This window comes from Tympanuchus pallidicinctus, unplaced genomic scaffold, assembly GCF_026119805.1.
Source record: "Tympanuchus pallidicinctus isolate F22 unplaced genomic scaffold, pur_lepc_1.0 scaffold6, whole genome shotgun sequence".
Taxonomy (NCBI): Eukaryota; Metazoa; Chordata; class Aves; order Galliformes; family Phasianidae; genus Tympanuchus; species Tympanuchus pallidicinctus.
The window spans coordinates 20,309,490-20,325,523 of NW_026294780.1; the positions used below are offsets into that span (position 1 = coordinate 20,309,490).

The 16,034-nt window shown below is 38.4% G+C and overlaps 1 protein-coding gene across 2 annotated transcripts in view; it reads right to left on the minus strand.

Moving 5' to 3' along the window:
* The window catches only part of PCCA (propionyl-CoA carboxylase subunit alpha), a 263,757-nt gene that overhangs the window by 110,015 nt on the left and 137,708 nt on the right, over nt 1–16,034 (minus strand). For both annotated transcript variants that reach the window (XM_052705911.1, XM_052705910.1), the window contains exon 18: nt 8,440–8,542. In XM_052705911.1, coding sequence (XP_052561871.1) covers nt 8,440–8,542 — 103 coding nt within the window. The remainder of the gene's footprint in view (nt 1–8,439; nt 8,543–16,034) is intronic.

Here is a 16,034-nt window from a genome sequence, read left to right on the forward strand (position 1 = left end):
ACTTCATTACCCTGCAAAATATATCCACAGTTCAAAGTATTTAAGAGGGTTAAACAAAATGCAAACATTTAATGCAACATTAAGCATGTGAAATAAAAACTTGATTGCCTAAAGAAAGCATGCTATGCTGTTACCCTGGTGACAGGTTAAAAAAGGATTGTGAGCTGAATGGCTGTATGATATGAAATTAAAATGTTTCACATTGAACAATCCAAAATGAATTGGGAAAGGTTAGAGCAGAGGAGAGAGAAATCAATTCTCCAATGGCAATGGTGAATGGAAGTGAAGTCTGAATAGGATTTGCCAGTGGGGTGCAACAGCTGCCAAATATCCTGCAGCCAAAGAATTACAATAATACTGATGAAGTGTGCAAGAGCTTTTGGAATCATTGCAGGGAACAGAGAAATACTCCTACAATAATGAGGCCATTCTGCATCCCATCCCACTTTTGCAGCTGAATCAAAGGAAAAAGAAACGGTTGAAAATTGTAATACTCAATAACAAAGGTATAAATGAATTATCTATCCCTTCAATCAATATCTTATATTTAACTATAGCCTTTGTGAATCATGAATGAAGCAAGCATGCTAAAGAACAGACAAATCAAGACGCATGCATGTAAAAGTATGCAGACAATACTGAATAAGATACTTCTTCCCATGTTATTTCGTTGATAACATTTCTACTGCAACAGTACTGAGAATAAACTATGCACTACACTAACAAACAGCAGGACACAGCCAACACTCCAAGGAACTTAACAAGGTAAGGTCCTGATGTTTGGGCTTATCCTTTTTATGTTAATAATCCTAGGAAAGAAACATAAATAGAGCTTCCAATATGAATGTAGCTACATATGCATTTACTGAGCTTAACATGCATTTCCTGAGTTTAGAGTCTCCCAAAGTGAAGAAAACCTTATCCCTTAGACAAAAACCTCCACCATGATTTCACTTCAGTCCTTGGAAATTCCAAATAAAACATACAGATGGAGAGAAAAAAAATAATGCTGAAAATAGATGTAAAAAGACCAGTGGAGATTAGTGTGCAACTTAGTTCTGCAGTTCTACAGCTTCATGTGTACGCTTTTTACACACAGACAAATATTGAAGAACGAGTTTAGGAGGTGTAAGCCTGCATGAAAGGAAAGAATTGTTGAGCTTATAAAAGGGATCAAAGTAAAGGAAAGAGAAAGAGGTCTTATGGCAAAGAGGGGATCTTGGAAAGAAGAAGTCATCAGCAAAGCATGGATGAGAAAAGGGCTGATTCACAATAAAAAAGGACTAGGAATACAGCAGTGCAACTGAAAACATTCACGTGCATAGGCCATGTACATTCAAGTTTCAACATCACATGAATGGTAGCCATAGAAGCCATGACACTCCTCCAACAGCTGCTGCTTTTCCAGCAGACATGATGAAAATAAAAGACAATAAACACGGGGACGTAGCCAAGTCCATTTATTTTGGTGAGCAGCCTTCCCACCAGCAGCCACCTCAGCAAGCTGTGCACCTGCTGCTCTGGGGTCTTCCCAAAAGATGTTCAGTGAGGTCCAAGCTTCACAACAATTACCTTCATAATGATTTCATAATGATTATCCAATCTTAAGATCGAGCAAGCATGAATTGCTGAGTGACCAGAACACCTTCTTCCCTACAATTGCAATTGGGATAATATGCTATGAAAAGCTCCCAGAACAGACTGTTCTGTTTCTGGAATATACGTGGTCATGAATCACACAGGATGATGGCTCTGCCTTTGAATTAGTATATAAATACCTTATATTACTTACACTATCAACTCTCATACCACTAATAGAATCCAAAGAAAAGATGATACCTACTTTCTCCAGAAATGGTCATAAATGTTCCACTTGCGCTGAATTCCATTGCAACTTCTACATTTTACACAAAAGTTCATTTCCAATGGCTAAAAACACCTGTTTCATGTATTTCCATCTACTTGTTTGTCTATAGCACATGTAATCCTCTTTCTGTAATATTAAATGAACAATGTAGAAGGGCAAACAATACCAGATTTTAAAGACAGACAGAATTCTATATAGGGCAGCTGGTTTAGCAGTGATTAAGTGAGATTACAACATAATATATATATTACATTATTATCGAGAGGTCAAAAGAACAACATTAAGTTACACTAAAGAGACGAGAAGCATGTCACAACCTGAAGGTCCCATTACAAACAAGGGTCACACACACACAATAGATTCTTAGTACCTTGCTAGTCTACAAAGAACAAAAATATAATGGTGAAATAATGGTCTGAAGCTGTAGTAGTTATGTAAGTATATTGAGAGCTTTCAAAGGCACAGTAGTAAATCATGAAAAGAATGCTTGACTTCTTGACCAGGGGACCAGAAGAATGAGGATAAAATACTGCTATTTTCGTGAGCTAAGGATGACTGCGTAACTCCAAAGCAAGGAATGAAGAAAAGCCACAAGTGGGCCGGGCTTAGTCATCCTTACTAAATGAATACAAAGCATTTTAGCTTTACATCACACTGGAGGGTATTTGTAGGGTAATGCAAAGTATAAATATTTAGCTGTACTTGCAATAACTGTTCGTGTTATTACTGAGGTTGGAGGGGGAAGGGGAGGGATCACACTTCAGGAATGCCTGTGACTGTACCGCAAGTCAAAAGTCTCTCCAAATGACCAGTTCGGATGACTCCAGTAAATTTTCCTGACATCATCTTCCTTCTTCTTAAAATTAATGTAAGATAACTTTATTTTTTGCTGCTCCAACAGTGCAAGAGAGCCAGATAGCTCTCCTATTGGGCAGCTGACCATTCTTCCATATGGGGAAACCCCAGGATGGCGAAGAGCTGGCTCTGTCCCAAGCACCAGCAGGATAATAGGTGTAGTCTGCGTGAAAGCAAGCATAAGAGGTACCGGACCACTGCTCTCTGAAACAGCTCACTAGCTGCCCTGATCACGCAATGGAAAAGCAAAGTAGGTATCTGAGCCATCATTACTGCATGCAGCTGAGAATTTACAGCAATAAGCCTCTACCAAATCAACCCAGACACAACCTTCCAGCAATCTGTTCTTGCAGGTCACCAGTCACGTTATGTCCAGTACACCAAATTTCCAGGATCTTAGTTAGAATGCAAAAATTCAACTCAGCTATTTCAAGAACCTCACAGGAGCTAACCAGTTAAAGCCTTTCAACAAAATCACAAACCATCATTTCCAGATTAAAACAAAGTTTTGATTGCATTTTGCTGCAATTCCTCACTCACAAATATATTTCTCGCCAAAGCATTATTCTATGGCTGGAAAATATCATCCCTTTTAAGTCTCTTTATAAATGTTCATAAATAAATATTCATATGACCTCAATAATGTAGTAAAGCAGTAGGACCATTCTGTCTTGTAAACCAAGGCCCATTCCAACTGTCCCACAAGAACAGTTAGGAGTTTAACTCAAGCTTTTCCAGTTCCAGTTTCCTATACTGAATGTTAGACCAAGAAAAACCTTTAAATTTTTGCTAGCAATATAAAACATTTTTCAACGTGTTACCGTCATTTTGTATGTAGTATCAGGTAATATAGGCATGCAGACTTACTGTTTTTTTCCAAGTCATAAATGATGAAAGAGTAAAACCCATAGAAAAATTAGGAAACACACTTGGCTGCCAACACAAGCAACACATAGGAAGTGCTGTAGGCAATTGGGTTTAGAAGTATAAACACCAGATTAGTAGACCCATGAGATAGCATGATGTAGCCACACCTGGAGAGTCACTCTCTTATTCCTCTCCCAGCCCACTAACGAAAACAAGGCTGAAGCCAAAATGTGAAGATTCAACTGTACAACATCATTTTTTGTCTCAAAGGCTAACTACATCAAACAGACGTAAAATAAGCTGGATTCACTTCAGCTAAAATATGTTTCCACTTGAAAGAAGATCAAGTTCTGTCTGGAAGACCTTGAGATTTTACTAGATACTGTAAATCTGTTCAGCAGCTGTGGGTGGCACCAGCTTCACAATAAACTGGACAATGGAACAAGTAGGGAAAGTTCTAGGTAGAATAAATGAAAGCGGAACAATGAAACACTCATTAATCATTCATAGCTGTTTCCTGTAGGAAACTCGTGCCCCTATTATCTAGATACCACAGTGAAATATTCACATCAGTAGTATCTGGCTTATAAAATACCAACCATTTTCATTAGCTCATTATCTTCCAAAAGCAAAACAAAACCAAATGCTCAACAACCCACTTCCCAAGAAAAGTGGCTAAACAGCAACCAGTTACATAAAAATGACAAAGAAAATGTTCATACTGGATAACAAAAGCAAATGCTTGATATTTCTGTTACTACAAGCACACATGGTTCTCCAGCATCTGTTCTAAGATCACGGTTGGCAAATAAATCCTACAGGACCACTGGTGAGGCCAGGGGCACAATGTAATACAGACAGTGGAAACCCACCTGTGGTTGGGCCTTGGATCTTAATGAGGTAAAAACTCACCAATCCTCAGAGTACATTTTAGCAAGAACCTTACAGCTGATCATTTAAGTCACTCAAGGGATTGCAAAATACACACTGTCCGGCCATATTCCTGCAAATACCACTGACTGTACAGCAGAATCCCCATCATGAGACAGCTGCTAGTCTGATCATGAAACAGCTAAGGCCCATCTCTGGATCCCTGGTATGAAACACGCTCCACTTCCCTCTCATCCCTTGCTGTACAATCTCACGCTTCCAGCTCTTTCAGAATAATTCCGCATCATCAGCCCTTAACCTGGCTGTCAAAATGATCAGAAGCAAACTGTGGTTAAACGGTTTCTAGGCTAATATGGGACATCTCAGGTTGGACATTAGGAAACACTACTTCTCTGAAAGAGTGATCAGGTGCTGGAACGGGCTGCCCAGGGAGGTGGTGGAGTCACCAACCCTGGAGGTGTTCAAGGAATGGTTAGAAGTTGTGTTGAGGGACGTGGTTTAGTGAGAACTATTGGTGATCAGTGGATGGTTGGACTGGATGATCTTGTAGGTCTTTTCCAACCATGGTGATCCTATGATGCTATGATTCTATGATTTGGCAGAATCAGCAGAGAAAGCAACTACACAGAAAATCGTGTGTGCATACCTGGGGTAGGAGGAGGGAAGAGGCAGAGACCAAGTAGAGGAGTAGGCTGGGATATGATTCCTTAAACTGGCTCAGCTCCATTTCATCCAACCACAGCCTCAGCAACCCTGCTAGTGAAAGGTGGAACTTCTGTGAAGACTTCCAAGAGTGGTTCTTTCTATCTGTCTGACTACAATAACAATCGCAAGCTTTGGCTGAATAATTGAAGGTGGGGAAAGGTACTCAAAAATACCCTCAGAGGAGTGAGAAGAATGCATGCCATACATGTGGCTCCCAAAAAAAGAAAAAAATAAGAAAAAAAGAAAAAAAGAAAAAGAGAAAAAAGGAAAAAGAGAAAAAAAGAAAAAAAGAAAAAAAGAAAAAAAGAAAAAAAAGAAAACCCACACAAAACTAAAAGTCAATCATATACCCCAAGTTCAGTAGTAAACTGAACATCTGGCAGCTGCGCCAAGCTTAGAAGAAACAATACATGATTTCAAAATAGTACTTTTCAGACTAATTCTTCATACAAAAATTCCTTGTGATTGTTTTCAGTGCATGTGAATGAAAATGTCAGCATAGGTATTGCCAGAGTAGTGAAACTTCATCAGCGCGTTGTCATGATTTTCCAAACAGTTGGGAGAATGTTATAAATCCATTTGGGGATGCACAGTCTGTCTAATGCACTTATATCCTCCAATATGGATTTAAAATTCGCACAGATTCCAAACATCAAATTCTGCCACAGAGAACTGCATCCAAGATTACATTTGATTCATCACCAGTAAGACAGGTTCCTACTCCACATTCTTTAGTTACTAAAATTTTTCACATTGCAGACACACCAATAAGGATGTGCTTTCTGTGGCCACAGTCCTGTTCCCTAAAATGTACCTGTGACATGGTACACCTGCAGGCACAAGTCAGATGCAGCTTGGTAAGTTGAGGACATGCCACAAGGGACTGATCCTTGATTGGGCTGCAGTTCCTTGAACACTCCACAGTCCTCAGTCCCCTCTAGAGGGAGTCAACCAGCTACTCTGAGGAGTGGAGAGTACTGGTCAGGCCCCTACACAATCCTTTGACCTCACACTGCTTTTGCTTCTTTGATGGAGCTGCAGGATTTGTAGGGAAAGGGGATCACTACCATGTTTGTTTTTCTTCAGAAGTTACTCATAAGTAAGTCTTTTCACATTACCTTGTCCTTATTTGACCTCAGATAGGCAGCTCTACGGTCATTGCAATAAGTAGACATTATAACATACATGAATTGAAATAATACCTATCCTCTGAGGAACACAGACAGCCACCACTCCAAGAAAATTCTAAGGCTTAGCTTCTGAAGGACTCATATGCAGATCTGGAATGCCACAACAGTCAGAAAAGATCATATTGAGAAAGCTGAGCTAAGTACCTGATGGCAAGAGAAAGTGATACTCTATGTACCAAAAGATTTGCTAGCTCCACCATATAGCATTTGGAAAAAAACAAAACAAACAAACAAAAAAAAAAAAAAAAAAAAAAACCACAAATCTTAATCCAGTCTTATCAAGTAAAAATGTCATGTGGTCAGATTATTCTGCTCTGCCCATGTTGGAGGAAAATATATGAGGGAGTTATATTAGAAGGACTCAAAAAATAAGCTACTTTTTCTTCAAAGCAGGAAACCATTTGTTTTCCTGACATGGCTGTGCCTGATTGCTCAGTGCAGTTATTTTGTTTGCACATTTGATATTTTGGCTTAAGTAGTTGTATGTGTCTTTTCTATTAAGATACACAAACATCCAGTAGTGAAAGAAAATTTCTGCATTAGAAATAAAGCATTAAAAGATTCTTCCAAAACAGGACTGCTTTTCTCTTGTTAGCAATAAGAACATTTTACACTCAGAGGAAAAAAAATCAGATCAGGGAATGCAACAGCAGTTTGAGAATCACTATTTAAGTCAAACATTCCCATCCTTTTTTTAAGTATGAAGGAATCCACTACTTTTCAACAGCAGTACCAGACTACTTAACTTCCTGTGCAAGCCAGTAAAAACTACAGTTAAAGCTCCTCCTCATTTTCCCTCATTCATCTGTTAGCTAAGAACAGTGGTCTCAGAGTGCCTGTTCCTCTCCTTATGCCATTTGCTATGAAGAACGTAACTTATGGAAGGAAATAAAAAAAACAAAACACTTAACTTTCCCCTATAGGTGAGTAAGGCAAACAATCACCTAGCCCTACATATGCTACATATTACAAAGCTGTTATGCTTGCTCTTTTTTTCTTTTTTTTTTTTTTTTAGACACATATGGTATTATTTATCTATGTGGGTACAAATAAAAATAAAGACTTCTCGAAACCACATCTGATTTATTCCTGACCACTGTAAAATCAGTAATAGAATACACTGTCAAACCACTGGCATGGAATGTGAATAATGTCTGTGCCGCATTCTGACTTCTGTCTCTCCCACACAGACATACATACACATGCAGACACATTACAGAATTTAACTTTTGAAACAGACACGTGATGAAATTTTGTTTTTCTGTATGCAACAGTTGGAAATACCAACCACCCAGATTCACAAATTACATAAAAGATCTCAAGGCACTGACAGAGGCTTCAGCTTACAACAATACGCCAGTGGACCACAAAAGCCAAAAGCATCACACAGGAAGAAAAAAAAGCACACTGTTCCAAAGAAACAAAGTAGTGATTACTATTTTGACAGATACTACTGCAATGTCTCACCAATTAACAGCACTATGTGTGTTACCAGCAGCTGTTATCCGAAAGAATGAAGAGGCAGGGCAACAACAGCACCAAAATCCATACTTACAGCAAGAGTGCCTATTCCAAAATTTATAGATCAGAATGTGTTTTCAGAACTAGATCCAAATCTATCATGGTTCTTCATCAAGGTAGCGAATTACTCATGAATCCACGATATTTTAAAGCTCTGTAGCTGAACACTCACATTATCCCAAAGTGCTTAGATCACTTCAAATGGTCACATGGGAAATTTGTGATGCTCAATTTGTGGTTAGTTACTAATGTAGCAACATTTTGCTGTAATGAAACTCCTGATGTGCATTAATTACTGCACTGGCTCGTAATACATTTTTGTGCCTATTAGCATGCTAATATGTAGAATAAAAATAATCATGTATGACTTGTGTGAGTAGGGAAATGTAAGCCACAGCTCATTTGAATTTAGAAGAAAAAAAAAAAGCAGACTATATTAAGAAACCACGCAGTTTCTCACCAGCATTTCTCTCATGCATGAGAAGATGCCATTAACAAAATGCATCAGCACACCTGAGTTCCTGGAAACAAAAACAACCTTACCTTGGTGTCCCTAGAAATCGCTGAGATCTCAGTTGTTCAGCCACATACAAAGAAGCTGCTGTTGCCAGTAGTTCCCTTCTTTCATCATCAGTCAACTGGTGCCCTAGTTTTCAAAAAATCAGTTAAAAATTATTAGAAATCACAGACCAGCACAAATATAAAAACAAAAGTAACTACTATGGAAGACACTGCTCAGTCCTTACAGACTAAATCTGCATTTTTTTTCCCTAAATTAAGATAAGGCTCAGCATAGCAGATGCTCTGAGATTCAGAGTTTAAATTGTATGTTTTCATACAGATCAGCCCTACTGCTAACACCAGTAACTCTGTTGAAAACAATTTGACAACTGAAAGAAAAAAAAATGGGATGATGCTGAAGCATCTTGTTTTTGTTACTGAAATGTCACTGGCTGACATATTGTGCCTCATGCTGGTAAGGAATCCATTTGTACATTAGAACTTATTCAAAATATACTGCGTTCTTTCTCAGTACCTTACCTTACCAAGGCTACACAGCTTCCAAGCAAAAGGGATAATAACTCCAGAAATAAATGTGAATGAAACAACTTGTCAGTCCTGCATCCTTTAGTGTCACTTGTGTCATTATTAGTTCACGACTAATGAAGTCAAAGTCATACCTGGCACTTCAAAAGCAAAACAAACAAACAAACATCTCAAGTAGCTTGTAATTTAAAGGTAGACAAACTAAGAAACTTTTGGACAAAAATCAGGGTAACTCCTATTCTGATCTTGCTACAGACAAGTGAAAGTTGTGTAGAAATTCAGTAGTTGTAGTAGTTGTTGTAATAGTCCGTTCAGCAGATTAAAACACAGAGCACGGTGCCAGAATTCTACCCTCCCTTGTGCAACACAGATTTGTTATGAGAAGCTGACACATAGGTGGACAAGACTGGTATCACTGGATAAGTAAAGCAGTCCAAAGTGATGTGAGAGGAAGTAAAAGAGCAAGTGAAGTAGCCAGCCCATAACGTGGTGATAGGAAGTTAAAGCTGGTGTAAAAGAGAACAAGAAGTGCAAAGATGAATTGTTATGGAGAATAAGCTCAAAGTATTCTTAGGAGAAAGATTTTGCATGGATGAAAGAATGGGTGTTTCAAAAGCTAGAGAAGAAGATAATGCAATAATTCAAGTTAAAAAAATAATATGAACGTAAGGCTGAAAGATTTCATAGAAGCATAGAATGGTTTGGGTTAGAAGGGACCCTTAAAATCATCTAGTTCCAACCGCCCTGCTATAGGATACCTCCCTCTAGACCAAGCTGTTCACAGCCCCATCCAGCCTGGCCTTAAACACCTCCAGGGAGAGGACATTCACAACCTCACCGGGCAACCTTTTCCAGTGTCTCTCCACCCTCACATTTCTTCTTTCAGTTTAAAACCATTTCCCTTTGTCGCTGCATGCCCTTATAAAATGCCCTTTCCCAGCTTTCCTGTAGGCCCCATTCAGCAACTGGAAGGACCTCAACATCATTCAGCTAAACTTGATTACAGCAGAGCTCAGAGTGCTTTATGCAGCTGCTATCTGCCTCAGTAGAATTTCATGTGTAGATATCACACAGCACATGCCGCCATATGCAGCAATGACAGTCTTTGTATAAAAGAAAAGCACCACCCTGAGAAAGCTGTAGGGGTCCCTGTTCATTGCAGAGAAGTTGGACTAGGCAAACTTTAAGAGTCACTTCCAACTAAAATGATTCTATGATGATGAAACAGATGGGGAAGGGGTTCAGAAGGCTCTCTTCTCCCTAAGCAACTCTGCCCAATGAGGCACACTTGCTTCAAGTCATTCAACACACAGTTCTTGTCTCCAAATGCATGCTCCCATCACCTCAGCACTACTGCACATAATGTTGACTCACATTTACCAGTCCTTCTTATTAGGGAATGACAATTTTTATCAGTAGCATAAGACTAAGACAGTCCTCTGGAAAACACAGAATGGAGACCAACAACGACAATCAGAATAGGCTTTACAGTAACAAATGCAAGAACACAGTTTCAAATAGGACATCTTCTGCAGGGAGCCCATCATTGGACTGGAAACATTAAACAGCATCTTCACATACCCATAGTTAGGCTTAATTTTATCAATGCAATAAAGCTAGAATGATGGGAGCACCCTCATTACTGTTCCAGCTGAGAGCACAGAGGAGCTGTCACTGGCCAAAAATTGTAAATTTAGAAATAGAAAAGTCAGCAAATCCATTTATTTTTAAATTTAGCCCATATTAGCATATTCTGGCTAAAGATTAATGCAACTTCCTTTGCTCAGTGTTTATTATTTTCTATCAGCCTTGAAATTGAAGCTGTCTTCACTAACACAAACATGCAGAATTAAAAATTCTCAAAGTCTGAGGAACTGACTTGAGAAACAAACTTGATCTTTCTTTTAACAGTTACTAAAAGAATCAACTGCAGAGTGAAAGACAAAAAATGCTACCACACACACACACACACACACACACACACATATACATACACAAAACTTTTATATAATTATACAAAACTATAAACATCCACTGTCTGGCTGTGAGGTGTGTCAGTTTAAATTTTCTAGCTGTTTGCACAAAGTGAACAAGCTCTGAGACTATTTTTCCAAAAAACTGTATACCTAAAATTGGTATTTTGTCTCAGCTACTGTTTGTGTCCAGTGTGGGCAAGCTGCATTTATTTTCCTGAGTCTGAGAGATAAAACATACAGCAAGAACATACCAAAATTAGGTTTGGGTCATTGGCATTAAAGATACACTCCTACCATTGAACGTCCATAGCATAACTTTGGTTGCATACCTCAGACATTTGATTAAAAGCTGTTTCCTAAGGATGATGACTTACCATTATAATACAAATCTGCTGTTAGCACTATTCAAGTTTTCTAAACACCAGCCCCTTTCTCTTTCTCTTTTTCTCTTGCTCCATTGCTATGCTTAGAAGGATTTTTTAAGTTTTGAAGTAAAACTTCCTATTACATTACTATCTTTGGAAACACATAAATACTCCAGACAGTAATACCTTTGTTTCTCTCCAAGTATTATTCCATTTTACAAGCCACCCTCCTCGACTTCAGCTGAATGTCTTAAATGTAAGTGACTATTCTCCATCAATAAAGCCACCAATAAAATAAGCAGAAAGCCTTCCATGTTCACTATGCAGAAGATCGACCTGAAAAGTAACAGAGCCCCTTCTGTGGCATTTTTCTATGTGCTGCCTTGACAGAAAGTGAAATGAGTAAGAAGCAAATGCTCCCCAGCTTCCAAGATGGGAAGTTCTATCACTACCCTTTTCTATTTTCCTTACTGGATACTGCAGATCCCTGAGCTATGTGGAGATTTTGTCTACACTATAAAGCATGCAGCAGCTCCCAAGTCTCTCTGCTCAACCTAGGATATACTCCTGCATTCTCAGTATCACTGGACTGAATTACGCAGTGTGAACATGAAACACAATTAATGGCAATAAAACTAAGTCACGATTAAGGGAGTGGAAGCACTGTTACTCATATGACTTAAAAGCAGAGAATCTGCATCTATTAGTACTAAATAGCAGTACCCTGGATGGAGAGAAGACATGGAAAAAGTATTTCTCTCTCATTTCCTTGATGTTATGATTGCTTAAATCAATATTATCCCAGTATCCCCCAAGCTGAGTCAAAAGGGTTCATGAAATCGCTTTACATAACCAACATCAAATTAAATTACATGAAAGATCATTTTTCCCATAACAGCCTAATTTGCATTTTGTCCTAGAAATGTGTTTCATACCATCAGTTACAGGAAGAAAAAAAGAAGAAAAAAAAAAAAGGCCAAACAAGAACTGGTTATGTGCCCAACTTAGTAGCTGAAAAGTGACTGTCTTCTGACTGGAAAGAATAAAAAAATTAAAACAAAATGGTTAAATCAGAAAGTACAATGCATAATTCATATCCACGGCAATGCAGGCAATGCATACATAATGTTTAGGTTCTGCTGTGGCTTGAGGTTTTTCCAGTAGATTTTGAAGTTACAGATAACATGTATACCAACTAGGCTGAAACAGAAAAAGCTGAATGCTGTTAGGTTTTCACTTCTTATGAAGTCCAGATGAGCCTTGTTCCACCCAAAAATGGTCATGGAAAAATACAGACATACAGTTAAAATACAGTTTGCATATGCAATCCCAAACTATTCAGAATATGAAAGTATGTCTCTCAGAGCCTGTGATTTTTTAGATGGACACTACAGCATACAGAAAGGCAACTTCTACTATTTTGAAGTACAAAGGTATTATTGACAAATTAAGACAAGTTATTGACTACATCCGGCATAAATAAGAAAGTCAACTAAGCTATCTGTTAAAATAAATTTTATAAACCAATAGTTTAATAAAATGGAAACAAGGACTTGGTTACAATACCGAGAACATGAATAGAATTAAAAGCAACAGTCCTCTCCCTTCTAACTGTAACACATTCAGAGATGCAGCGTTCATCCAACTAAAAACAATTTAAGTATCTAAAGTTTCAATTCACCTAATAAGTGCTTTTATGCATAAAACAGAATCCTAAAATCACCAAGGCTGAAAGGAATCTTGGAAGGTCTCTAGTCTATCCAGAGGTGAATCCAGAATCCACCTGTCACCCCAGCAGACAATCTCAACACCAGCATTAGACCAGGTTGCCCAGTTTTATACAAGCAAGTCTTGAAAAACTCTCCAAGGTTGGAAATTCCACACATTCTCTGGGCAAGTCATCCCAATGCTTAATAATCCCTAATTAGAATAAATTCTTGTTGCCTTATATCCAAGAGGAACCTCCCATATTTCAACTTATGACCACTTGTATCTCACTCCTGCTATACACCTCACTGAAGAGCCTGGCTCCATTGTCTCAGGAACACCCTCAGAGATGCTAGAAGGCCACCATTAAGTTCTCCTTAAGCTTCCTTGTTTCCAAGATAGTCCGGTCTGGTTCTCCCAGTCTCTCCTCATACATCATCTACTCCAACACGCAAGCCTCTCTACTAAACTCAAGATCATTGCTCTCTATAACTTCCTGAAGGGAGGCTGTAGTGAGCTGGGGGTCGGCCTCTTCTCTCATGTCATCAGTGATAGGACCAGGGGGAATGGCTTCAAGCTACGGCAGGGGAGATTCAGGCTGGACTTTAGGAACTATTACTTCTCAGAAAGGGTGGTCAGGCACTGGAATGGACTGCCCAGGGAGGTGGTGGAGTCACCGAGCCTGGGGGTGTTCAAGGAAAGGCTGGATGTTGTGTTGAGGGACATGGTTTAGTGGGAGCTGTTGGGAATAGGTGAACGGTTGGACTGGATGATCTTTTAGGTCTTTTCCAACCTTGGTGATTCTATGATTCTATGATTCTATGATTATTGACCTCTTTCTCATATATATGAGAGGGGTAAAGGTACACACAGGATTCCAGAAGTGGTTTCATGAGTGCTGAGTAAAGACGAGCAATTACTGCATAAAATTATGACAAACACAATCTATTTTAAGGCCTTTACCTCAAACACACTCTGGAGCCACTCATACCCTGGAGAAAGAACCTTCCACTTTTCTTCATAGAAAAGCTTGGGTTGGAAGGGACATATCTGAGTCTATCAAAGGGACTTATCTGGGTCTATCAGCACTGCTCTTCCTTTCCAACAAACAAGATCAACATGTAAGAAAATGGGAAAATAAAGAATTCTTTCCTTTGTTCTGTGTTCTTGTACAGATTTTCAATAATCTCTTGGAAAACACCCCACTTCCCATTTGCACAGGATCTGTCTTCCAAAGAGACTGACCAAGCATTTGAAACATCACTGAATAACCAGAAAGAGTGGTTCGTTAAAAAATATCTCAATATTCAAAGTTAGCCAGGAAAAGAGATTAACTGTGAATCAAATGTATGACAAAGAATGATCCCACGTATAGCATGATAATCTAAGGACACATGGGTTTAATCTATCCTTTGTTAAAGACTCCCCTTAAATCTTTGTGAATATAGAGGCACTTTCTGCACCTGTATAACAGAGAAAATGAATAACCTATTTCTTTTTCAATAGAAAGGTTAGGAAGTAAAGAAGCATTCCAGGTTGCTTGGAAGCTCTAAAAGGACAGCTTGGTTGACAGCACTCTAATAGTATGGCCTACTCCTGCATTCTTCATCAATATTTTCATTCTCTGAGCAAAGAGCTTGGATGCAGGCATATTTGTGTCACATTTAACCTAATCTGTGATGCCACACCCAATTTCAGATCTGTTCTCTTTCCAATACATGTGTACACAGAGCAGTAACCCATGCCAGCTGACCTATTAGCCAGCCAGCATTCTAGACAGCAGCTGTCTTCCCACACTAATCATACACCAAGCCAGTCTAGTTTCTGCACAGAAATATTTCAAAGTAACTTGAAACAGACAAAATGATTTTGTTAGTGAATGTTTACTTAAAGAATGGAAGAAAAATAGTTAAGCTTTAATCATGAAAATAACTAGAAATACCAAGTCCAGATGTAATTTGAAGTAGACATCACAGGTTAGTGTGAAAGTTGCCAAAGTACTTCTAATAGTTATTTTTCTTCTTACCTTGCAGTAAAAGCTTTTCAATAAGAGTTTCACTATAAAAGTTTTCAAAACAACACTGGAAAATAAATAATCTCTTTCTACTTATTTTCAGTAACACAAAAGCACAAATTTTTATTTGTATTTTTTTTAAGTTTTCCAAATTTAAAACACTGGATCTCTTCTTCAAACAGCAGCATAAATTTTGGTGTTTCCAAATCCACTCTTACCATACTTTGTTCTAATTTTTTAGATCATCCCAAATATATTTTTTAATTCTACACTTTCTTCTTTTTTCTTTTTTTTTTTAATGAACAATATTAGAATAAATAAAGCTACTTAATTTTCAAAGCAAAATTTATGATGGGTTTTTATAAAGAGGATGGTGAAATGAGTGAAGAATTTACAGTGTATAAGCTAATTTTCCTTTGCTTCTCTTTCTGAGCTTGAGCACATCAAATGCAGAAGACTCTTGTTTGCCTTCAACAGTTTCCATTAGAATCTTTGCAGAATTTTTTTAATAGGTACTTAAGAAACTATCCTCTAACTCAACTATTGGTAGTTTTTCAAGCCAATGAGAATCACATCATCAAAAGGGCTCTCAATTACCTGAGAGAGGTTTTAATCAGTATTCTTGATTTGAAATAGAAATGTTTTGTAATAATGATTTCTCCATTTTATTTATCATTAAGAATCACAGAATGGCTTGGGTTGGAAGGGACCCCAAGGATCATCAACTTCCAATCCCCATGACACAGGCAGGTCCACCAATCTCCAGATATGGTACTAGACCAGGTTGTTCAGGCCCCATCCAACATGACCTTGTACACCTCAAGGGATGGGGCATCCACAACCTCTCTGGGCAGCCTGTTCCAGCATCTCTGTAAACACTCTGTATACTCTCTCTGTAAAGAACTTCCCTGACATCCAATCAAAGGCTTCCTTCCCTGAGCTTAAGAAGGTTAATGTGTGTGTATATTTGTTGCATGGAAGGAGAGGATTGAGACATTTCATACTGCATGAATGAACCATTGCATGTCA